The following is a 26,871-nucleotide window of genomic DNA, read 5'->3' on the forward strand; positions in this document are numbered from 1 at the left end:
CAATTCCCGTGTCTTTATAAATAACTATCGCATTAAAAGAACAACATTAAGGCTTAAAGTTAATGGCAAGTGTCATTCCGATTAGTGTAGACGAGTGCTTTTCATTTAAGGAGAGGGAGAGTGTTAACAAAACGCTTGTTATCATTCTCGCCACGTCAGCTACCTTAGTCTACCGTCCTTTGGCAGCTATTACAGAGGGCTAGTTGTGTCTTACACATGTGACTAAGTGAGAGAGGGGCACAAGGGAAAGCTGAAGCGCCCAAGCCTATTATCTGCTGCTGGGCGCCTACCTAGCTTCTACGGGATCTGACTCCTGTGCTCCTCCGATGCGGAGTAGGTGGGTCAAGTAGGAAAAACGTTACTGGGGTGGAATTCATAACGGGATATCTAACCATCTTCGTGGGGTGGCTGTCTGCGTCCCAGTAGCCGCATTCCCTCGCATCTGTCCGACGTTGGACCCCGTTTCTGGCTAAAACAAATGCGCAAGCGCCCCTTTTTAATCTTCTAATCGACAGCCCCTTTGCGCTCCTTGAGACTCTCTCCTCCTCCTCTCTCCTCCTCTGCGCGTCTCTCCTTTTGACTACATCTCCTGCTGGATGATTTCATTTTGTAAAGTCATTATCCCCAGAAAGGTCAAAGCCTCTGCTTCGAGGAACGCTAAATTAAACTGGGATAAGCCGACTTTCAACCCCAGCGCACCGCATCTGTTTTGTCAAAGTTTGTCACGGGTGTAGAACCGTGCTACGGATTTGTCCGCTGTACACTTCATCACCGATCACTTTTACCTTTTCCCGGATCTCTGAGTGTGCACAAGTGCTTTTTGGAGAGCTGATTTTTTTTCTTTTTCTCTGCAGAGTTGCTATTGAACCCCGAGAAACTGTGACATGAGTTTCTCTGCAATTTCGGCAGCTGAGCGAGAGCAAGAGAATGGGAAATACTGAGTTAAACTTTATTTGCTGTTCCAAACCGCGGTGAGTTGTTGTTATTACGCTTTTAATCATATTTGGATGTGTAGATTTCCTAAACATTTGAACAACCTGGATGTTTTCTGATTATGTTTTCTGGGAAATAATGACATACCAGCTGTGTAGGCTACTTAACCTGGATAGCACATTAAAATAAGATGTGTGAAATGCTTGAGGCTTGAACACAATGTAAGCAGAAACTCCTACAGAAACACCACTACATACACACACACACACACACACGACTATAGACTCACACCTGCACACACAAATTGCACTGCCTCTTTCAGGAAAGCATATTGCTTCTCATGCCCTCTCTCTATAAACGAGTACAATCGGACTCATCTCTTCCCTTTCTCAGTGGCCGGTTCCTTCCTACAGTGCCTCCTCCTTATCTGCCTTTCCAACAAACATCTCTAATCTATATTGTATGGGCATCCCTGCCTGTAGAGGATCAGATCTCTAACACTGATGTGTGCACAGCACACGGTTTGCCAAGCACCAGCAAGGCAGAAAATACAGCTCGCTTTCAGCCTGGAAGAAATAGAAAAAAAGGCGCACTGATTTTATAATTATACATGTCACCCTCAAGAGGGCACATGAGTCAGGGCAGCCTTGTGGGGGTGTCAGTGGAGGCTCTGATAATGAGCCAAATGCCCTCGAAGAAAACAAATAACATCTTAAGTGCAATCATACTGGCCTAAGGGCAGGTGGGCATAGGTGTTGCTGTTAGTATTTTTAAATCTAACTTTATATTAAACCAGTGTGTAAGAGGAAAACCCCACTCCAGTTGCAGCAAGGTAGTTTTGTAGCTAAGCTTATGATGGATGCAACAGTGAATCACTGCTGTAATTCTCTTTGCCACTTGCTGGTGTTAGGCAGAAGTGTCAGTGCCTCAGACTGTTTATAGGTCCACAACAGGGCCACTGTTCTGCCGTGTCCCCATCTATCCAGGGAGACTGGTGAACCCAGCCGTGTCCAGCCCTAAAAGGCACACTGTCTCCTCCAATGAAGAGAAATATTTCTCTTTATGTATCGCTCACTGGCCGCACAAAAAGAAAGACGTTAACATTTCAACACATTTCCTCATCCTACAATTTTTCACTGTTGGGAGGCTCATCCAGGCTACGTGTGTATATATCTGATTTTCTGTGTGCGAGTGTCTCAGTGTACTTGTTTGTCAGGGTGTTGATGAAAAGACCATCTGCCTGTGATGGACATGCACTTGAGAAGATGAACTCAGCTTGATCAACACTTTTACACAGTATCTGTGACTGAGCAGTGAGCCATCTACAGGCTTCTAGACTAATGCCAGCAGGAGGATTACATGCCTGAGAAGGCTCCTTGTTCTTTTAGTGTAGTGTTGGGTGGCTGACAGGGCCGGATGAGACACCATTGGTGGTTCTGATAGCTGAGGAGAGAATGGGAGAGGAGGGGGGAGGGGGAGGAAAGGATCCTGCCACACTCCTCCCACAGCCACTGTAATCACACCACAAGGGAATGAAAAGACTGTGCAGAGTAAATACAGTTTGATTGCAAAATGGGTCTCCATCACTTAGCTTTGGGTAGATGGGTGGGTGGAAATGGTGGGAGAATGCTAACAAGTGTTTGACTTAAAAATGAGGGCCCTTGCTGTGTGAAATACTGCAGTATATTTGATAACTGCTATTTGCTGAGAGGAAGAGGCAGGTAAAAAAAAAATCAGTCTGAAATATGATGATAAATTAAAAAAAAGGGGATAAACTATGAAAAGGAGAAAAAAGATGGACTCTGGAGGTTTTGGTGTTATCTCAGGGTCAGAAACTGCTCAATATCCACAGCTCATTATTTTATAATAACGAGTAGAAGGACGAGTTTGACTTCAGTCTAAAATGATGGAGAACAGCCGCTGGAGGGAGAGTGGATAAAGTGGGAGAGATGAGAAGATGAGGAAAAAAGCAAGGGAAGAAAGTGATATAAAATCAGGACAAAATGTCTCAATGAGGGATTTGAGACTGACTGGGGGTTAAAACAACATTTCTCAGATTAAGACCGTTTGAGGCATCAAACCAAAATATTTCTCTGAGGCAACTGGGGTTGAATGTTGAGCCTGACCATATTCTGTAAAAGTACGCACACTAACTGACAGAAACAAGGCTGTTTTTATGGTTTTTTCCAGTCAGCTGCAAAATTCATCAATATAATTCAGCTCAATTTCATGTTATGTGTTACAGTACAAATTCTTCTCACTAAAACAGCCATCCAGATGTGAAACTAACCGTGGCCAAAATCATTCACCAAGCAGGACAAAATTATGACCAAATGATTGGTTTATACTTTTGATATGTGAAGTCAGGGACTGAATGGTGGAGGTCACAAGAACGATACGACTCCTGGTCTCCTTTCAAAATGGATTTATTATTTAGTGTTTTCTTCATTCAGGTGTGAAAAACAAAAATAACAAATATCCCTGAGCTTCAGCATTTACAACTTGTGTTTCAGAAAATTGTTTGTGGTACATTAGATCTGGTTCAAATGGCTTCTGCTCATAAACGTGGTATACCCAACCCCACTTAAAAGTATCACAGTAATACTAACAGGAATTAATACACAAAACATTGTTTTATATCCTGGAATATATGCATATACTGCATTCTTTCTACATCTCCCAGCCTACTTTATTATAATGAAAGAAAGTGAAGTAAAAATGGCAAAAACTAACCTTTTGTGAGTAAAGCAGAAAAACATGACGAAAAAAGCCAGAGACAAGAGTGAGAAAGGAAAGTGTCCCTCTAAATTAAGAGCAACTGCTGTCCCTGTTTATACAAGGCCACCAGCAGAGAAGGTATATTCGTGTTGTACTGTGATTTATGAAGCTTCACTCACAGTATGTTCTTAGCCGCTATGTGTTATGCAACCATATAAAACTGTGCAAGTGAGACGTTTATACGTCTGGGAAGCAATCATTAAGGTGACGTTGATGATTTACACGCCAACCATTTTTACCCTTTAAAGATTATACACATAACCTACACGTGTATACACTTAGTGACAGAGACCACCAGCACAGTGACTGATTGAATGTGCTTGAATAATTTATTCCCTACTGACGCCAAAACCACAAAGGACAACATACAGTCATACCGTATAGTGTCTGACAGTCATACACACCATGTCTGCCAGTACGTACAGGATTAAATTGATAGTCAACACTGAAATATCAAGGTTTCTTTTGAATCGAGCTTCCCTTCATAACATAACGATGAAATGATATCTTTTGTTCATAATGAATTGTCACAGTATTAAAAAGGGAGGGTTCTAGTGTTTGTTTTCAGGGTTTTGCTTCCTCAGCCAAATTTCCATCTTGCTTTTGTGAGAGGAAAGTTTTGTTGCCACAATCTGTTTTCATGTCCTAGACAATAGTGTGGAGGCTTATGTGCCATGATTTTATTTTGTAATGGTGGTAGAAACATTAGACTGTACAAAGATTCTGGTGTGCATATGCTCCTAGTCCTTAAATAGAACTACACACACTCTCACAGTCAAGTCCCACAGTGCATTTGTGGCAGTAACACTGGCCATTTTATTGGTTTATCTGCTCTCTGGCTTCCCAGTTGTTCTGCTGTTTTCGTCTCATATGTAGACCCCAGAAACTTTGTCTTGTTAAATTTCTCTAACTGATAGAAAACAGACAGTAGAACTCCCCCTAGACACTGGTTTATAATTTTGATATTGTATCACTTACTTATACTGCTTATCTTGTGGGGGGGGGGAGGTAGGGTCACCAGTCACAAGGCAGATAACCTCTCAGACTCACTTTCACACCTACAGGCAATTCAGAGTTGTCACTCAACCTACTGAAACTTGCATGTCTCTGGACTGTTGGGGGATGTAGGTGTACCCAGAGAAAGCCCACACAGGCATGGGGGTTACATGGAAGCTCTACACAGAAAGGCCCTAGTTGGCCACAAAGTTTGAGCCTTCTTGTGAGGGGACAGTGCTAACCACTGGACCACCACTACATTTAATGATTTTTCCAATTTTATGAGAATCTTGTTGGACCTCTTGAAGTTTCAGCAGTCTGCTACAGAAAGTGACACATTTCTGGGTCCCAAAGATTCCAGCTGTAAAGCATGATTAAATACGATGAAATTTTAGGTGCTATTTATCTGCTTAGGCCATATAATGTAAAACTGGTATTGGGGAGTAGTGAGCTACATGTAATTAAAATAGAAGTTTGGTAGTTCATCTGTGTTCATTTTTGCATAGTATTTCAAGTAGTTCAATTAGTTTGCCATTTTTTGTTCAGTTCACTAACTACAAGTGATTTGGAGCCATGAAAGGAAAAGGATGATATTTCTTATGTTAACCTGCTGCTTGTGAATGGGTTTCCAGTGTTGGCGTGAACATTTACAGAGCCAAACAAAACCACCTGTTGGATAAGAACTTTGAGAGACGGTTTATGTGTGTTATGAACAAGAGATTCTGCTCTGACAAGTTAAAAAGTAGGCCCACTATTTAGACCAGTGTTCAAGCTCTTCATACTGTGCAAGTTGACAACTGTTTTAGTTGTTAGGACTGTACATGTCAGATGTAAGAAAACTGACAAGTGAGATGACAGGCCCATTTTTAGATCAGTGCTCGAGTTGCTCAAACTGTCTAAAAAGGTATAAGTCCTTTAACTTGTCCTATACTTGTCTTTACAAGTATAGGCCTCAAGTAATGTAGTAATTTTTTGCTGGCATGCTAGTTTTTGTATCACATGTACATTGTCAATTTGATGATTTTTTACAAAGTTGTTTGAACTACATGTCTCAGTAGCTTCAGTTAACCAAACTAGATTTCCACCTAGAGCAGCTTTGCTGTACTTTGACTTCTTCTAGTGTGAAGTAATTAGCAGCTTGCAAACCAGCTCTTTCAAATGATCTTCCCCAACACTTCATAAAACATTGTCTTTTAAGTACAGCAGTGAGGTCTAAACCAAATTTAACAAAGCATACGAGTTAAGATAACTGTGGTTGTGTTATGGAGCACCTTCATATAGAGTGGTCTGCAATGTACAGTAAATAACAAATATAAAGAAGTTTCTTTGTTGTGCGACTTCACTAAATCACATTTACATACAAAGAGGATTAAATACTGCAACCAAAACAGCTAAGCATCACAGACTGTTAGTGATAAAACCAGGAGTCACTTGAAAAACAGAATTTATGTGCATGAATGTTGATTATATCAAAGGAAAATCTGGGAGTCCACAGGGCCACGCCTACACAACTAGTTTGTCCAGACAAACACAACAGCATTATTGGAACTTCGTCACAGCAACTTAGCACTGCTGTTCATTTGTCATTACTTTTAGTCTTCATGTCTGGTGCATCTGTGTGTTTGTAGATCTGTACATGTGTGGCAGTTTTCTGTCTTTGATGTGTTCCTCCCAGGATGCCACAAGAGCTTTGTTTGTAAGACAGCCGGATGACTGCAACTGGCAGCGATATTATAATTTCACGACGGCTTTGTTTCACCCCTGGCGCTGGTATGAGAAGTATTGTTGACAGTTGTAGGAGGGAAGATAACTGGGTTAATTAGGGCCAAAAATCTCATTAGTCAGCATAGAGGGGAAGATGTAAAGTTTATCAGTTCCTGTTTCCCTGCTTTGAAGATGGTTTTAGGGCTGGCTGGCAGAGAAGTTACAAAGTGGATCCTGTTGAAGAAATTCTAATGAAATGTTTTCATCAGATCTCCCCTGCAAAGCGTGCACCTCCCCTCCCTTTCTTCTACCATCATTTTGTTTCAAATGTGTTCAAAGTGTGAGATATCACAAAAAAACAAATTATTTCAATTTGCATACTTGCAGTGCCAACAAAGAGGATCTGCTGTGGTGATTGTTCCAATCTTGCATATTGCACAAAGCCACACACACACAACCATACAGTTACACACACACAGAGCTCAGGTAGGTGACTGTTGCAGCTCTGGCATGGTACAATAAGTGAACAGATGTTTAGGGGCTGAAAGCTCTGTCCTGGTCTCTGATGAAAACAGCCAGTGAAATTCTCAAGATTAGGCTTGGGAGTTCCCACATCTCATCAAGCTTAGTGTATTCTCCAAACTACAGGGTGAGAGTCAAGATCCAACACTGCGGTCAGTAGCCAGGCCTGTGTCTCTGGAGGAAACATGTAATCCTAGTTGTTACATAAAGTTACTGGAGGAGCTGCAGTACAGCAAAAAAGGCACCCTGCAAAATGTCCTAAAGACAGATGAACCCATTCATCACAAATGTAGCAGAGTATTAGAAAAGACTAACAAATGACTGTTTTGAATTTTTAGCAAAATCAATTGAGATATGTCAAAATGGCAACACTATCAGTTTAGTTAATATACAGTGGCTAAAGACATCTATGAATCAACCAGTTTCAAAATGAGTACTGCATAATGCCAAGAATTTCAATCCTGTGCTTCTATGAAATTCTCCCTTTTACTGAACTATAAAGTTGGAAACATTTTTTCCCCTAAGGATGCTAGTTTACACGGTCTCAAACAATCCGAGTGAGGACCCAACTTTAATTTGTTTCTATTTTTGAATGCTTCTTTCTTGATGATTTAGAGGAAGAGTGGAAAAACAGTTGTTATTTCACACAAAGGGTTCAAATAGCCAGAGGACATGCTGGGCCCACACTGTGCATGTCATACCTTAATGCAATGTTTGTAATGAAAAATGCTTTCGACTCAGTGTCTCATCATTTCAGTAACCTCTAACATTACGCCTCAAGGAAGAATGTTTTCAGAACATATTTCTCTTTGTTTAACTGGAGGTCTTCCAACGTGGATCCTGTTCTTCAGTGTGAGGTTATGTTTTAAAAAAACTGCTTTAATTATCTGAATGAACATGTTGAATGGAAAGCTACACCTCTAGAAAAGGTGATTAAGAGTTTCTAACACAATATTAACATGTATTCACAGAAATGCAAGTACAGTTTCCAAAGCATGACACTCCTACATGACTATGGTCATGGTTTATCATCACTGGACTGAATCTGAAAATAATAAGAACACGCTGCACCAAACATTTATTTACTATTTGTTGGGCTCTTGACAGTTTTAAGTAACGATGCTCTAAATAATTCATTACTAGGGGTTAAAGAAATATCATAGAAATCCCTAAAGATCCAATTGTAACTGGGAAATTCTGCACTATCAGTGTTGGAAGTAGTGACACATTAACGTAGCAGAGTAAGTTTGGTGTGTCGGTGGGTGTGTAGCATATCAGGCAAGTGAAGTAAACTTTTTTTTAAGAACTGTAACCACACCTTTATGACAACGTGTAAAATCCCTCTCAGTGAAAATGAGCAGCACAACAAATAAAGCAGGAACTCCCTGCCACTGATCTGCCAGGGCTTTTGGTCATGTAATAAGATAAAAAACCTTGCATATGATGGAAGTCATCACACCCTTTGTAAAGTATTTTTGCAGCTAATGTATTTGCTATTTGGTGGTGCAGTCTGTCATTGTGACGGGCAGTGGGTGTAAAAATGTTGTAGAGTTTGATCCACTGTTGGCTGTACATCACAGAGGTCGCCATTTGTTTAACACCTCCAGTTTTCTATTGAACTGGCAGAACAGAAAACTTCCAAATGATATTTCTTCCCTGCAGAAATAAACAAGACCCCGTCATACATGTCATCTGAAAGATAGATTGTGATCTCTGTGCTTTCTTTCTAGTCAAAGAAACCTGCTTTGTTTCCTCTGCAAATGTGTGTGGCATTTTTAAACACATGAAAGAAAAATTGTGCGTCACATGACAAGGCTAAGGTGATTGTGCATGGGTGGCACAAACACTATCACTTCTACCAGATACTTGTTGTTAAAGTTGGAGGGCTCTGTGACAGATGTTTTCAAAAGTCAGAAAAAAATGTGTGTGTAAGATCATACTTTTTCATTTTATCTTAGAATTCCGGTTCTTTTGGTGCTCTGAGGATATGTCTGGCAAGGATTTCCTAATCTGGAAGGAGATTAGGAAATCATTAGAAATACAAACCAGCCACTTCAGCTGTGCTGTATTTGATATATGATGCCACATCTTTCCCTTCACCGATATTATTCTGGGAATTTCCTAGTCCACATAACAATCCGGTTTGGGAAAATCTATCCCCCCATCATTTGCACTTTCGTCACAATTCCGTTGAGAGGAGTTCAGAGGAACAAAGAGAGCTTTCATTTTATACAGAGGTTCCCAGCAGCCTCGGGTTATTGCTGGCCCATGTTGCGCCAAATCATATTTGAGTCGATCCACTGGAGGCCTAGTGCTTGCTTACAGCCTGAATTGAAAATCCCTTCATGTTGTATCACCCAACATTTGATTTGCTGTTTATAGATTACATGGGGGCTCCCAGCCTCAAGGAGGAGCATTTTTAACATTGTTTCATGAAAAGTGGTGTTTGCATAAGGTGGGAAATGTGATATAAACTCTCTTTAAAGAGAAAATAGCATGTATCTGATATCATCCAGGCAGCTGATAACTAAGACCTAGTGGATTGCTTTGTTTGGGCGATAATGTGATTATAAGGCTGGCATGAACCTATCTGAAAACAATTACTGTTTACAGACAGGACTGTCACAGCGAGTGTGTGAGTCAAAAGTGGATTTTAGAGATATTTGAGAATGCAGAGGAGGAAGAAAGTGGGTTGTTTGAGGAAGGAAAAACTAAAGAAAAAGACGAGAGTGTGAGACGAAGGAAAAGGGAGCGAGTGAGCAACAGGGAGCAGTGAAAGGCCGGTGTTCTTCTGCATCAGCTTTTTGGACAGCTGCCTGCTGGATGATAGGATTAAAGAGTATTTTAATATGACCTCTGTGCTCTGTTTTGATGTTAATATGCTACACACTCATCTGAACAAGGTCATTTTATAAAGAACATGCACTTTGTCAAATAACTTTCAACTAGTTAATATTTATTCAAAGTGGAGGTTGAATAGTTTTAGATTCACAAAACATGCACTTATCTGCTTACGGACCAATTTTACTGAAGCATACATACATTGTCATGCATTTTCATACAGACACTCTCAAAGCCATAACTCTGGTGTCAGATTTCTCTTTTCAAAAAACACATAAAGTACGATTCTGTTCACTGTGTGGTTGTCAGCTGCTGGAGAGAGCGGGAAACAAAAGAGCAATGCTCAAACTCAGCAGAGAGCATGGCAAAAGATAACAGCAAATCTGGGAAGACAGAGGTCTCTCTGTGTCAGTGCAAATAAAGTATTCAACACTGCTGGAATGAAAACAGAAACTGCAGAACAGAAGGACTCGTTCACAGTTTAAATGCATCAACAACAAAAGAAATTAAAAGACAATTGTATTGGTAAGTTTATTCCTGTCCCTGTTTCACTGTTTGTGGGTCTGTGCAGCGTCGCATCTCACTAAATGCTACACAGTACATGAGATCAAACATAAGATTGTAAATATCAAAACTGCACTCCTAGTATCTGGATCCAGTTATCTTTTAATTAATGGCACAATAACATAAAGATAGCATATACACACACACACACACACACACGCTGAGTGATGCAGCGTGTATGAGGAGCAGTCACCGTTATGTCATCTCATCTTATTCAAACTACTAAATCTCCAGCATACTTAATTTTCATTCATTAACCCTTGGATGAACGTATAATTGTATTTAATGTTACATATTAACTCTCCATCCACCTCCAGATGTTGTGTATACTTCCCATGCTGTCGACTGCGTTGTCTGAAAGTAATGACTTTTTAAACCCACACACATGCGCGCACACCCACATGGTCATATGGCTGAGTTAACTTGACAGATTGTCATCAGACTGCTGCAATGGGAACTCAAACAATACCCCCCAGCCCCACTCTCCACCCCTTCCTAAACACACACAGCAAAAGGAGGGTGTCATTGTGGGGGAGGCAGGTCTCGAGGTGGTGATGGAGACTAGACGAGCTCTGGGCACCAATCTGAACAGCAGGTAGCCAGAAAAAAACATAGCAACCGGGACTTTTGATATTAGCAGTAAAAGTGTCTGTGTATATGTGCGTTTACTCGCCGACATAAAGGATTGATTTCACAATTAAAATCATAAATGTTAGAAGTTTGAGAGCAGCTGCAAGTCTTTTATGTCAGAATATCTCAAAAATCACTGCTGCAGGAAGGTGGAACTAAAGCCTGCAATACATGTCTTATTCAAATCAAGTCCTTCAGCTGACTATGAAAGAACTCGCAGAAAGAGATGAATCATAAGAAAGTTCAAATTTTTTGTCTGAAAAAAATGGAGCTAAAAGGTCATTTTTCTCTAAAGAAGATGGATTCACAGTACATCACAAAACATTTAACTAAAAGTTGCTGTGACTTTCACTTTCTTTTATTTGATGAATTATGCACCACTATCCTTTGAAAGAAGCATTTATAGTTTTATGAATTTTTGGACTTTGGTTATTTTTATTGTCAAATTACCAAGTATAAAATCAGTGAAACCCTGTTTCCCAGCATTCAGTCAGTTTTAATTCCAGTGGTTTAAAATTGCTTTTATCTTATAGGTTAAAATCTAAGATTTAAGAATTTGACCAAGTGGTTATTTCTCATTTAGCTAATTTGTTATTGGAGTCAACCCAGTAGTAGTTTGTTTTGGATAACATTGCCTCACACCTGTGTACCGAGGCATCAGAGCCATCTACATACACTGCATCTGGTGTTATTCTCTTCTAATGTCACAGTAAGTTACTGCCAGTGAATAAGGTTAGACAGAGTGATGTGCTTGTGTGCTTGACTGGTGATGTTCTCCCCAGTTCAAGCACTTAGGGGTGGAACTCATCAAAACAAGAGGGAGGCTGTCCACAAACCTGAGGCTTGACGGCTTAAGCTCTAGCTCTTCCTGTCCATATAATCAAGTGTCGTTGATTACAACACTAAGCATCTATCTTTCTGCCACTTAGAGCTGTTAAAGTTTGAAACATTCTAAGGTTCTCGTTTCTTTATGTTTCTCTTTGTGGTTGTTGTCTATGATGGATTTAGGGGTTTGTTAGTATCCTTTTAATGTGTGCTCATGTTTTTCTTTAGGCGTTCGGGGGGCGTTGAGGTGATGCAGATCCCTCCGTCCTCCCAGTGTAGGAGACAGCGAAGGACGAGCAGCTTTGGCTGCTGAATGCTCCCCCCCTCCGTCACCACCACCACCACCACCACCACCCGCATTCTTCCCCTGCTCCCTCCATCTCTGATGGCTCTATGGGGTGTCTTCAGCCTCAGCCTTCACTGCTGGGTGTGTTTACGATCTGCAGTAACAGCAGCAGCAGCAGCAGAAGTCAGCCTAGCCTGGGGGCCCCCCGGACTGGCTCCTGTCTGATAAGGGGCCCTTCCACCACTCCCCAGAGTACATCGACTTTGTGGAGAAAAACCGGCAAGGCTTTTCCACCAGATACAAGATATACAGGTGAGTCATGACAGGAGGATGAAGAGGCACTTTAGCCCATATTTACTGCTGCTATATCACAACTTCTATTATATGCATGACAGATCTCCCAGGAGCAACTTCAAGCACTCTCCAAGGTTGTCCTTTGAAAGATCAGCTGTGTGCGCAAAAAAGGGCCATATACAGTAAATAATATAATTATGTTTGTGTTTACATATTTAGAGTAGTACGACTCAAAGTCAGAGTATTTTGTCCTTAGCCACAAGCAGCTCTCTAAAAGAGCTTTGTATTAAAACCCGTAGGCTGGGGTGTAACATGTGAGGTTACCTAGGCACAACATGAAAAAGGAGGCTTCTCTCTTCGCAGCACCCAGGAATGATCAGCTATAAGAGATTTAGGTTATTTTAATTTCGAAAACTGGCTGAGGGAAAGATGCAGTTGCCATCTCTTCAGGGTGGGGCCAACTAAAATAACAAACAAAACCAAATAATTTAATGCATGGTTTTAACCTGACCACAAAAAAATAAATAAATAAAATTAAATTAAAAAAGCCACAACCATCCGCAATGTTATGACCAACTGCCTAATGTCATGTACACAGGAGTCAGCAGTTGGTTGGTACTCGTGTCACTCTGCAGCTCGCTGTACATCTTCTGTGAATCCATTTGCTCCTATAGTTCTGTCAGCAAGAGCGTGAATTTGTCTACCAATTAGTGATAAAAATATGTAGAAGGAGTGAAAACTGTGGCTGTGAGGACAAGTTAAGAAATATTTTTAGACAACAGTCAACAGCCTCCCCACTCTAGGTGCAACTTCACCACTACAGCCACTGAATGTTTCTCTTCAGACACCAGTGAACAATATGTGATTTTCACCTATTTTAATCTTTTGAAAAGTTTCATCTAAATTAGATCAGCATCATCAGTGAGCCGTGGGTATCCATGATCCTGTCGCCGATTCATCGTTTGTCCTTCCTTAGATCACTGTTGGTAGCTACTAACCACTGCAGACCAAGAACACCCACCAAGACCTGCAGTGTGGGAGATGCTCTGACTAAGTCATCTCACCATCACAGTTTGGCCCTTGTCAAAGTCACTCAGATCCTTACACGTTCCCTTTGTTCCCTGCTTCTAACAGATCAACTTCAAGGACTGAATGTTCATCACATTCCTAATATACCCCACACACTGACAGGTGCCACTGTAACAAATAGTCAGTGTTATTCACTTCACCTGCCAGTGGTCATAATGTTATGGCTGATGGTTGTAAAGCTGAACTGAGCTCCTAAACATGAAAAAGATATGAAACAAAAAGACTAACTCCAGCCCATGAAAATAGCTAATTAAAATATGTACAACTGGACAGGAGAAACTGGAAACCATTCAACATGCTGGCCACTGAGCCTGGAAGCTGTGGAAACCAGAGCCCCAGACAAGCTGGCGGGAAGTCTGCTTTTACACTTCCATGCCCAGAGCAGCAACCAATCAACACCCAAGAAACATACACACCCACACACTCCAACCACATGCATAATGTTCTCCACCTGTGGTCTGATTGAGAGGTTACACAGACACACAGGCTCACACACACACACACACACACACACACACACACACACACACACACACAGGATGACAGATCAAACAACAGCCTACATAAAAATTTCAGGAACTTTAAGGCCTCTCAACATTTGCACTGCTCCTAACCTGGCCCTTATTAAAATGTTCCAGTGTAAATGGCACTGCTTGCAAGAAATGTACTGCAGGTAAATCAGGTGAAGGTGAATTCATTGAAAAGAATTAGGAATGAAGGGAATGAGCGATTGTCTGCTTTGGCTGAATTAACTTTCAGTACATCTGTTGTGATATGTTGATTATGGAACAGATTTTACTCAAGGCCATTGTATGGACACATTATTCAACACATGTCAGCTTATCTGAGCACTGCTCTGACAGTAGTGCTCACATCTCCAGCTGGAGACAGGCTTTATAGCAGTACATTTGCTTTTTCCTGCTTACTTTTTTATTGTATCATCACAATAAGATGTAAGGGAGAAAATGCAGCTACACATCTGATATTGGTGCACACAGTGGACTACTGCACCGCATATGCTTTATGCGTACGCTATTGGTTGACATGCAAAAAGAGTTAAGGTTAGCCAGTGTTTACAAGATATCTGGCACATGCCTAGACAAAATTATTACATATGTACCAGCAGGGGCGGCACAATGGTTCAGTTGTTAGCTCTGTTGCCTCACAGCAAGAAGGTCACAGCCGGCAAAGGCATTTCTAAGTGGAATTTGTATGTTTTCCCTGTGCCTGCGTGTGCTTTCTCCAGGTACTCTCCACAATCCAAAGACATGCAGGTTTGCTGGTGACTCTATTGCTTGTAGGTGTGAATGTGAGTGTGAATAGTTGTCTATCTCTATATGTTTCAGTCCTCGGATAGACTGGTGACCTGTCCTAGATGTAGGCCGCCTCTTGCTCACTGCTGAGTGGGATTGGCTCTACTCCACAGGATAAGTGGTATAGATAATGGATGGATGGATGCTGCTATCAGCTGGATGTACTATATATCACATTCTGCTGCTTTCCAGCCCCTTAAGGAGTCAAGTAGTCAACTGAGGGGAAGGAAGATGATTTGTCATGACAGCAACGTCGTCTGAGGTATCGGCATGCAACCGAATTAGTCGAGATTGTGTCATGAATCATATTCGTTGTAATTTAGGAGGGTGTTGTCCAGGCTTCTGGAAATAGACAGACAGGGTTCCTGACATCTATAGATTGGTGTAAGGATGTTTTATGGTTTTAGAGATCGGTTGCCACGTTAGAGCTTTTTTTTAATATTTCCTTCTCTGGCAAAAGGCAGCAGTCCATTGGAGCCAAGCTGCATGGGCAGCGAGATTAATAGTCTTATCATGTGGCCAAGTGATTAGTGAGCTCTTAGTCCTTATTACTCTGCATTATCACAGATTCCCCTGAGAGACTTCTGTCAGCTGTGAGGTTGTGTTTGAGGCCCTCTAGATTACCACAATGTGCCACTGATTACTTGTGATCATATTAAAAAGAAAAACTAACCTCAAAAGTAAAAAGCCTGTAAATCTTCCTAAATTAAATTCACTTGGACTCACTTGCTTTAGAAAGGGCCCTGATAAAACCCAGAGGGATGCAGCTATCAACGCTCTGTGCATCTATGACCATGCAAGAACTCAAATACTGTGAGCTGGTCAGTTGCTGTTTCTAGTTTTGCTTCCCGTATACCTACTTTTTCAGGCTTGGGCTCAGGTTTTTTTTCTTTGTGATCTGGTCATTGATCTGTTTTATGCAGCAAACTGCTCTATGTCAAAAACTGCCAGTATTATACTCCAGTATTAATTCTGACTGTGAGCACCTTTTATTTTTTGTTTTTAGTACATGCCAGGAAGTTACTGTTCTGGCTTTTATAGATCCCTGCTATGCTTAAGCTTTCTAGTTTTTTGGATAAGAGGCATGTAACCTCTGCAGAATCCAGGGCAGAATTGACTAAAAGTGACAGTATTATTTTCTGGGCTGGTCTTCTTCATATGCAATCTGGATCTCAGCTCAGTGCTCAATGACAGCAAAAGATGAATTACCAGAACTGATGCTTAGAGGTGCAGTGTTTGAGCTGCAGTAGCAGTGATGGAGTAATGAACTCACACCACGGTGTCCTTTTACTCAGTTCCCCACCTGTTTTACTGTCCGAATTTGAAAGAAATTTTAACAAATGCTCTGAAGGAAGTAAAAGAGGTTTTGTGTTTGCAGCTATGTGCACGTGCGTGAGCATACGTGTGTGTTTTGGGGATTCACTGGAGAGCATACCCATTGCTTCCAATACAAACACAATGTGGGTCTTCCGTCTTAGCCACCTGTCCACGGCAAACACTGCCAAGGGAAATCTGCCATATTCACCGGAGTGAAGGCAGGAGTGCTGACATGTATTTGGCCGAATTCTGAACATATTGCATTTGGATAATGCATGTGAATGTTTTGGCTAAGAATTCATAATAAATATAATTTAACTGTGAAAGATTCACTATGCTTATTAAATATTATTAAAACAGCCTGATCATTAGGCCACATACCAGTGAATAAATGTAGATACAAGAAATAATATAAACACAGTGGCACAAGACCTATTATACCCTATTATACCCAAGCACACAAGGGTGAGTATAGAAAACTAGTATAATGTTCTGGGTATGAGTAATCCCTAAAAAGGGACTACGTAAATGAGAAACATAATAAAGCAAAAGAACAGAAAAGAGAGACAAAGTGAGGAGCTTCTCTCATTAAATCACAGCCACCCTGAATGAGAGCTAAAATGCCTTTTGAAACAGGTAGGATCAATTGTCCCATGACACCGAAGCACAGTCAGTCAGGGAGGGAGCCCAGCAACAGAGGAACAAATCCCAGATGGGCGTCTACAGATACTAACTTGGATACCGAGAACTCGTTAGACAGGAGGGACCAGAGTGAAAAGGACATTGAACGTTTATCTCCTGACTGACCTCTTCTACGTAAGAACTAGGCCAGGGTTGTTTTCGAGTAGTAATTTTAGCTATCAAATAAATATAGTGAATTAAAATAATATAATTCCTTCAAATGTGTGTCATAAACGAAGTAGAACATATCATAAATATGTAGTGGAGTAGATACAGCAGCTAAATGCAGCACTAGTTAATGTACTGCAAATATAGTTGTGATGAATCAGTGAAGAAAATTTCAGAGAAAACTCAGTGATTCAAACCACTTGATGTTGATAGTGTCCTAAGAGTTAAACTGATGAAACTGATTTATATCAGAAAGGAGCAATGAAATTGATAATAATAATGACTTAGCTGCTTGTAGGGAGGATTGCAGCCCCAAATATCAACTCTGTGGTGAAACCCATTTCATTTCCTTCTCTCCCTGCAGGGCGAACCATTTGGTCTACTGGGGGTTTAAGATAAGACAGGGCTAGCTTATCGCAGCCAGCGATAACTGAAAGAACGAACGACAGTCGGGATTTGTGAATACTCTTTCTCTACCTGTTCTCTGCACCCTCCCTCCCTGTATATTCCTCTTATTCCACAGAACAAGCTGCGGCTTTGAACTAGTGCTTTCACCCTGCAAAGTGGGACTCAACACAATGTCCCATTTGAAGAGGTCATTTATTTGTATGGCATGAAATGAGGTGAAGATTAATAGCTAGACTAGATATATCTGAACAAGAGATTAGTCAAAGGCTTTGTCTGAATACTACAGTGTCAGCAAAAAGGTCAGCAGACACCACATATCCATTTAACATCATTATGTTTACTTCCCACTCTCTGCCTACAGTTTCTGCTTAATGTGAATGTGTGAATCAGTGTCTTGTTTTGTGCTTATATAACAGACACTGAAATCAATGTGCTCTGCAAATTGTCAGTGTGTTCTACCTTTTGTCTAGCAGTTGAACTGTAGGCAATTTACACTTTGTATCATTCAAACATCTGGGTGTTCAAGGTTTCCTCATTACTCCTGGTTTAATGTGATATATACCCTTTCAAAAGGCCACACTCCCCACATCCATCATCAACAGCCAAGGTTGTTCGGCCTGGTCTGATTACAGAAGTCAACCTTTTATTTTGGAGATGAAAAGTGCAGCATTTGACTGATTGGACAATGTGGTTCACATAAATTCACTGAATGTTTATTATTTCCTGCCACACAATGAAACCTAACAAAAACAGTCAAAGCAGTCGTATTCATTTCTACTTGTGGTTCTCATATTTACATAGAAAGGGTTCCAGTTATTGCTTTCTAAAAAGCAACAGAATGTGGCCTTTCAAAAAAAAAAAAAAAAGGCAGAGGGTTATTTAAACCATTTTTTCTGATCTTTTCTTCTCATTTAAGTGTGATTAGGTGAATAAATTGGGGGCAGTGCCAGGCAAATAGCAAGAATTGGCACCGCGCTCATGTAGCCTCCCTGAGAAATTTCAAAGCAATTACATCAAATCAGTTATAATTGCAGCTGTGATATCTGTCTGTGACTTCATAACTGTCTCTTTTTAAATTCACTGCCATACAGATTTGTGACAGAGGGAAAGTGCTTGCAAAAAAGAAGATGAAGAAGAAGAAAAAATAAAAAGTCTCACCCCTGGCCTAATATCTAGCCGCACTTCAAAAATTGTTCTGGTCTTCAAAAAGTGTCTTAATTTTACAAGTACATATTTAATTAGTTCTAGTTAAAAGAGGATATTTTTCTGTAGGTGGCTTGTCTCACTTCATGTCTAGCTGATTTTCTTGTATCATGATTTCATATTAATAACAACCAAAGCATAACTAAAACGTCTGTCTACACTGGTTTTCTTGCTTTTTTGTCGCTGTACTGAGAAAGTACATGGACCCGATCACTTCACTAATGATCTTCCTAAAGTATATGAGGGAACACTGGCTTTGCTAACAGAATAAAAAAATAATGTTTTACTTTTTTAGAAGAAATAAACTAACTTTCACAGTTAAAAAATGAAAACCATTAAGACCAAACATCCACATCTGAACGGTTCACACCTCTACAAACACACGACTCTCTAAAAACGAAGTGAGAAAATATAACCCTTCAGCGTGTAGTTGTTGCTGACAAATACAGGGGCTCAAAACTAACTTACTGAAATAACTATGCACTTGTTTTCAAAAACTGAAACTGACAAATAAAGAACAAGATACAGATTTCATATCATATTTAAGCAAAAGTTGAATTTGTTTCACTAAATTAGTGAAACGCTGGAGTTAATGTGCAACCAGCCAATATGAATGGCTGACTGTGCAGAATCTTCTCCTGGTTTCCAGTCACTTTGCTGCAGGGTGGTGATGGTCAGATTTGACAGAGGCGCTTTGCTGGAAACACAAACAAACTGACAAATGAGACTGAAAATAACCTTGGAAACAGCGGTCGACCATACAGTTTCATTTAGCTGCTATTCGCACAGTTTTCCTCAGCAGATGATGTTTGCCCTGCTGCCATGGAACTGTAGATGTTGGGATTTCTCCTCCATGCTGGTTTAAGAGTTGAGACTGGAAATAGTAGTTGGCAATACAGTCTCACCATTATGTAAAAGAAAATGCTGATGAAATTTGGAGAACAGTCAAATTCTAATCTATATATTGGAAAATTAGGATTGCAAGGTGGAAATACATGACATTTTCCCAAGAAGTCCAAAAGAAAGAGGCACAGACAAAACACAAACACATAATTTTTTCATGTGGAATAACCTAAACAGTTCTATTAGCAAGTAGTGTGGATGAATAGGATTCAGTCACTTCTAGTAAAAGTAAATCAAGGGCCTATAGTCCAAAGCAGTACAGGTCTGGAGGTCCTCAGCTCAGTGCTCAGATCTGAGAGTACGCAGTGTTTCTGCAAAGCAAGCAGTTTTGACCTTGTATTTTTGGTCTTCTGCTGCCTTTTGTAGAGTTTGGCTGTTGGTTCTTTCATTCAATTTATTATGACAGCAGGTTTGCAGTGGTCAGGGGACAAGGTGAAGCCCGGTCTGCTCAGGCCAAATTGCAGCACTTTCACAAATCTACCTGAATTTTTCTTTGAGCTGAGCTAAACAACACTGCACTGGGTATATGATCTAGCAATTACTGGTAACTACTCTGCGTTTGGGTGTTTACAAGCTTGCATCCATAAGCACACAGCTGGGGTTACAGTATATGTTTCTAAGGGATATTTGAACAAACAAAGGAACAGACCCTTGACACAGCGAATGCAGTAAATGTGTTTCACAGTTTCCATGATTCATTCTGCCTGTCACCGGCTCCATTTTAAGCATTGCCTGTCTAATTTACTGTAGGTAATGCTGTGTTTTGTTTACCCTGTACCTTAACTGTTATTATACTTTAGAAATAGCAGATTTACTGTAGCTGTATCTTGGCTTTTGCTACTCAGGCTTTGAGTATGCAGGCAAACTTTGTATTCTAGTTTCAGCTGTCACACCGTACATGCAACATTATCTTGAAATAAATTGTTCTTCACATTTGAATTTCTTGTTTTGTAACAAAACTACATGAAGAGGATTTTTTTTATTTCACCAGCTTAAAATGCATTAGAGTATATTGTGATTCTAATATTTCAACATGCCTCTCCTTTCAAAGACATGGCTTTCCAGAGCTATTCAGCCATGCACACCTCTTTTCTCAAAACTGATTTTTTTTTTTTTTGCACTTTGTTGCCAAATATCAAACAAACAAACAAAATACACATTTTATTTTAATCCACAGTGCGCTCTCTCTGCTAAGCTGAGTGATGAACTGTAGGTGAACGAGTGCATAAAAGTATCTGTGAAAGATGCTCCACGTAGAAATCTTCCACTAAATACTTTGAACTTTTTGATGGTAGAACTTCATCAAAGAGCTGCCAAAGCACTGTGCCTGGGGCAAGCGAAAAAGACGAGGAAGAATGCACGCAGGGTGCCACGCTGGTCTTTATTGACTGGAGAACTGTATCCTTTGGTATCTTTGACATATCTATTTGTTCATTTTTGATGCATGTGCGTCAGGGTAACTGTGAGAGAGAGAGATGGGCAAGATCGGCCTTTTACAATATGCAAAACTTTATCAAATTATTTATTTCTGCTTCCATTCTGTCACCTGGACTAACATTGTCTTATCATCTTAAAGCTGTCAGATACATGCCCAGACATCGTCTAAGTAATGAAGCATGGATATATATATATATATATACAGCATATAAACTGTGCTCATAGTCAAGGTCAGGCATATTAGCTGTCAGAAAGAGGCTGAAAAACATGAAAAGGCAACCAAGGCTCACACTGTCATTTGTTCACAGTGCTTTTACCATATTTATGATGTTTTTTTCCCCCCATACATTGTTTTTTTCTCTTATGAAACAGTCTCTATTTGAGCAATGGGGCTATTTCTTGTACCGTCTTGTACTTTATTCATTTCGATGCATACTGCACGCCCGTCATGATGGGGCTATTAAGGAAAACATTTGTCAGCTGTGTACTTGGAGCACATTTCCATCCCAGGTGACAATTGCTGTTTCAAATGATGCTGGGTTTTTGTCTGGATGTTATTTTTTCTCTTCTCGATAGTTTTCTTTTTTAGTTTTTTGTCATTCTGCTTTTACTTTTCTATCAGTTCACTTTCACTTCGGTTCAGGCTGTGTTGACATGGTCCAGGGATTCCTTACATTGCAAAAGCACAGAATGACATAATGGATTAACTGTCTCCCCTCTTTCTTCTAGGCATTTATTCTATGTGCTGAGCTTTAGGCAAATGATGTACCCATATACTGTCATTGTATAAGGCACAGAGAAGGTGAATCTTCCCCTGCAGACTCACCTCCTTTACCTAAGGGCTGGAGCTGCAGTAAAGAATAATCCTTCACTGGGGGAGGGGAACAGTTAATCCTTTTTATATAATGCTCAAATTATGAGAAACATGGCCATCAAAATATCCCAGAGACTAAAGTGTTGCATTTAAATTGCTTTTTAAAAGACGTAAAAGCGATTATTACAATTTCTGTTACAGTTCAGCTAATTGACTTATTGAGTTATTATTTCGGGTTTTTTTAAGATGCTGCTTTTAACTGTACATATTTCTAATCACCACTTGTCATGTTGCTGTTCTTTCTTCTCCTGGTTTTCAAGGGAGTTTGGGAGATGGAAGGTGAACAACTTGGCCGTAGAAAGGAGAGATTTCTTGGAGTCTCCGCTACCTCTGACGCCCGAGTTCATCAGGAACATCCGTCTCCTGGGCCGCAGGCCCACCACCCAGATGATCACTGACAGTCTGATCAGAAAGTATGGGACTCACTTCCTGTTGTCAGCTACGCTGGGAGGTAAACAAGGAAACAAGCTGTTGTATTCTAAAGAAGCTGATGAGATTCTTCTCATCTTTATGGTGGCATAAATAAGCACTTAAAATTTGCCAGCTTATTCTCCCAATTGTATTTTGTTTGTTCACTAATCCCCACACACCTCTATTTTTTTCCAAGCTTTGCATCCTAGCTCAGTAGCCTGCAGTTTTATAACAACAGTGGCAGATTAAAAATTCATTGATTCTTGGAACAGTGGGTTGGTGATTTCACACAGATGAAGGAAAAGGCGGCCTTCTTATTTTTTTGGAACAACCATCTGTTTTGCCAGGTGAAATGATAACTGGCACATCATATCACCTGTGGCTAGTTAGATAATTAAGATGAATTCTGTCTGTGCTTGTTTTTTATATGCTTCATCTAATTTGTCTGGAAACATGCAGCCGGCAAAAAAGGGCTGTATAGATGTTACACAGGCAGTAACAACATAAATAAGATAACACTTAGAGGGCCCAAGTAAAGTTAACATTCTGCCCAGCTGATGATCCATGTGCTGAAATTATGGAGCAATTTTGTTCTTGCATCCCAGACGGGTTATAGCAAGTATTACAGTATGCTTTTTGAAAGATACTAGGCTTTAGAAACTGCTTCTCTCTCAGATTATACAGGTTTTAGTAAAGTATGTAATTTTTGTTCATAAAAGCTTTTAGAATTTGTTCTCCTGGGCACGGAATATGGAAAACAGATGGGCATGGCACAATAACTCCTTCACAGTAAGTAACTGAATACCACATGGCAGTGGCATAATATTTCATTGGCAGCAAGGAAATCACTCTTTGGAGATGAATGAAAACATGGAAAAGCCTGTGTACGCAAACACGCCACACCCACTCCCAGTCACACTTGTTTTTTCTGCAGTGTGGGGAATGGAAAATCATTACTGGTCCTTTGAGTGAAGATAAAAAAAAACTAGTTTAACATGCCACAGAGGCCCAGGCAAGTTTTGCAAAGCAGATTTGCTTTTACAAAGCAACATTTGCCAGTTACTTTAGATCTGACTCCTGGTTTAGAAAAGCTCACTGTTGTGAGTGGCTGCATATAATGCAGCTGTACCAGCTACCAGATCTGATGCTGCCATGCACTCTGGCTCTCTGCCAGTACTTAGTGGTATGAAGAGAGGAGAATGAGGAGTTTGTCTTGGATTGCTGCCAGAGATATGCCTCTGTGCCTCTGAATGGATTGCCTCTGTGTTCAGAAACATATGGACTTAATGAAATTAATAAATAGATTGTGGTATTATGAGGATGCCCTTCAGCATCTGCGGATGATAGGCAGTAGGCAGAAAAATGGCCCTGAAGCATTAACACTGCATTATAATGAGAAATATGATGTGTGGTGTCTTGGGGACTCTCAAAGCAAAGAGCGTAGACTCATGAAGCGCTGATCGCTGTTATGACTGGCTGCTGATGCAGGATGACGTGGCTTTTCCTAATTGTGGCCAAGTATTTTCAGTGTGCTTCGGAGGCTCTGGTATCACTGTGCTCTGTTCACCTGGAATTCAGTGTACGTGTGAAATTGTAGATTAATTGAAATAAATTCAAAACAACAAGAAAAGAAAAGAGTGCCAAATGCAGACACTCAGACTTCATTAACAGAAAAGCCATGTATAACGCTCTGACACTAGTTGGCACACTGACTGACGAGTGATTTGTGGGAAGTGCAGTGTATAAACACCTCCAAAATGAATGCTTAGCAGCAAAGACAGAGACAAACACCGAAAATCACTTAAACACTTAAGATATTAATGCTTTGATTTTATGTTGGAGAAGTGCAGCTCAGCTATCAAGCAGTTAAAAATGAGATTATACTTGGAAGCTGTTGACAATAAACTGCACAACCTCTCTTTTCAAAAGTGCTTGCAATGTTTTTTAACCCTCTGACGCACGAGGCGGGTCAAAAATGACCAGTATGTATTCTCAATTGAATTGAGTCTATATATTTGCGATTAAGAACAAATTTTCTTGTGGATTATTCTTCTCAGGGTCACTGTCTAAAAGAATTCCTTAACAAATCTGTGTGACATAAGTTTTTTGGTACTTTTCACCTCAGGATATCACGTGCATATACAGTACATCATTCTGCAAATGTGCATATGGTTAGAAAAATGTAATAATAGTACTTAAAGCTTAGTAAAAGAAAGATTAACACAGTGTAAAATTACTCTATATAAGTAAAAGTCCTGCATTCAAAATGTTACTCAAGTAAAAATATAAAAGTATCAACATCACATTAAAGTACCAAAAGTAAAAGTACTCATTATACAGAATAGCATGTTTCACAGTAATGTATATCATATTATTGGATTATAATTATTGATGCATTACTGTGTTCATTACTTTAATGTTGCAACTGATAAACGTGGAGCTAATGTTAACTACCTCGTATACTTACAATGTGAAGTCCATACATTTGCAGAGGCTTAAACAATCACGTGTTATGTTTCCGTGCAGGAGAAGAGGCCTTAACAATATTTGTGGACAAGAGGAAACTGAGTAAAAAAGCAGAGGTGAGCGATTACTCAGGTAACTCCTCCACTGTGACTCTGGAGGCTCTGCACCAGCTGGCTGCCTCCTACTTCATTGACAGGGAGAGCACTCTGCGCAAGCTGCACCACATCCAGATCGCATCCACTGCCATCAAGGTAACAGGGCTATTTACTTTAATTTTCCACCAGTCATCAATCAAGTCAAACTCATTACATCCTGACAATAGGTTCCCATCTTCTGTTACATAAGGCATATTGGTTTACTTACTTCACAAATTATTTTGTTTATTTAATACAAAGCCAAACTTTCTTTGTCTTTCTTTTTTTTAATGAGATGTGTGTAAATCTACAATAACCAGTGGAGACAAATATCCAAATAGTGCTCTGTTCACAATATTGGCAGGCTATGAAATAAGCAAAGCAAGCTGAGTTAGGCAAAGCTTGGATGTCAGTAAGAGAGCAAAGTTCACTGTAACGCATTTGACCTAATAAAATTGCATTTTAAAGCTTCTCCGCCAAAAGTGAAGGCCTGTCTGAAAAAGCAGAGTGAGTGGACTGTTTCTCTGGCTGTGATTTAAAAGTATGACACACAACATCTTGGTACATGATTTCTGGGCTTTAAGAGTTCAGATGTACCTCTCGCTGCCATCTGGAGATGCCGAGATGGGAATGCGTCCAGACAAGCTTCTCGTTCTGGAAGTGAAAGATAAACATAATTAATATGGCTGGAAATAATATTATATAACAAATCAAAGAAAGAAGTACTAGTAAAACATACTGTTTTGTTAAAAGCATGATAGTTAGTGTTGTAAAGTTTAATTATGTTTGATAAAAATACACATGGTGTGAAATGTAAATTAATTTTACTTGGTCTTTATCCTCTAACTACTGTATATTGGAATTTCTTCATAAAAAACTGAGATTGAATTTGAAAATATAAATTTGTCCTTTGCCTCAAGGTGTCATTTGCAATGTACTATACTCTGTAGAAGGCACATTTCTGGGTGCTGTGTTCTTTGTTAATGAGTTCCTTGTTATAATACAATGATAACAGCCTGGAAAATAAAGTGGAAGATGATGCTTTTTATCAGCCTGCTCATGATGAGATGTGATCTTCAGCTGCCATAAACACATCAAGTCTAGAGGAGGCTCCAAGATGAGCACACATGGTGAGGGGAAGATAAATGAATTTTGTGAAACACAACTCCTGACAGGTTTCTGCCTCCAGCTGTCACCTTCAGGTAGCATGGGGTTAATAGGGGGACGGAGGGGAGGAGAGCCCCCCCAAGCTGCATTTTCCATTCCTTGGAACACAGTGGTAGTTGGCTTGTGAAGTGTGGCTTTATCTGCTGTAGCAGAACATGAATCAGACTCCTTGTGCTTTTATCAAAGCTCTGTCCTATCGCTACATTGTGCTCAGGGAGGGTATTTCTTTTGCAGCTAAGGTGGGCACATCTGAGGTGCACAGACAGATGCTTTTTCTGTTTCATTTCTCTGGAATTAGGTTTTTTTTCTGCAGCTACAGAGAAAAAGAGAGGTAGAAAAAAAAAAGAGTGTGCTTTTATGCTCCAAAGGCAGTCATCTGGCATCAATGACAGGTGGGAAGTAGAAAGTGAAAAGATTCACCTCCATCACCGGTAGAAAGCGAGTCAAAGGAGCGACATGTTCCTCCATATGTTTGCGTCATTTTCACCAGGCACTGACCCACACAGTGGAGAACCCCACACAACTGAGTACTCCTCTGTAAGAATGTAAATTTAAAATTGAACAAGCTAAAGGCTGAATGAGAGCAGAGAGGGGTGGGGGGGGCCCCCCCCCCCCCCTTAGGTGTCTCCATGCAAATGGGATATGGAAGCTTATTTTGGTGGAAAAGCCTATTACTGTTGTGGTGTGTTGGGGATTGGTCGGGGAAATCCAGGCCATCCTAAAGAAGTCGAGGCACACAGCAGAGCCTGTGATCAGACCAGCTTGTTTGTTCAGTGAGTAATGACTCCGGCTGTTTGAGAGTTGCAGGGATCTTTTTTGTTACGATTTGAGAATTTTGTAGACTGAATCGATGGCAATATTCCCACCTGACTCAGGCCATAGTTCCCACTCTGTCTGCACACAGTGATGAACATGGTGACAGATCTG

At 40.3% G+C, this 26,871-nt stretch overlaps 1 protein-coding gene and 1 long non-coding RNA gene across 2 annotated transcripts in view; both read left to right on the forward strand.

The window, feature by feature from the left end:
- The first annotated feature begins 249 nt into the window (after positions 1-249).
- On the forward strand, positions 250-12,264 carry LOC109961267 (uncharacterized). Its single transcript, XR_002275109.1, has 3 exons — positions 250-337; positions 855-971; positions 12,022-12,264. It is a non-coding gene; the product is annotated as an uncharacterized LOC109961267 (long non-coding RNA).
- An 8-nt stretch (positions 12,265-12,272) lies between these two features.
- The window catches only part of LOC109961266 (BMP/retinoic acid-inducible neural-specific protein 3-like), a gene marked incomplete at its 5' end in the record, with an annotated part of 25,588 nt that continues 10,989 nt past the window's right edge, over positions 12,273-26,871 (forward strand). Inside the window, 3 exons of the mRNA XM_020601952.1 lie at positions 12,273-12,391; positions 22,027-22,217; positions 24,704-24,894. Of these exons, the coding sequence (XP_020457608.1) occupies positions 12,273-12,391; positions 22,027-22,217; positions 24,704-24,894 (501 nt within the window). The remainder of the gene's footprint in view (positions 12,392-22,026; positions 22,218-24,703; positions 24,895-26,871) is intronic.

This window comes from Monopterus albus, unplaced genomic scaffold, assembly GCF_001952655.1.
Source record: "Monopterus albus unplaced genomic scaffold, M_albus_1.0 scaffold53.1, whole genome shotgun sequence".
Classification (NCBI taxonomy): domain Eukaryota; kingdom Metazoa; phylum Chordata; class Actinopteri; order Synbranchiformes; family Synbranchidae; genus Monopterus; species Monopterus albus.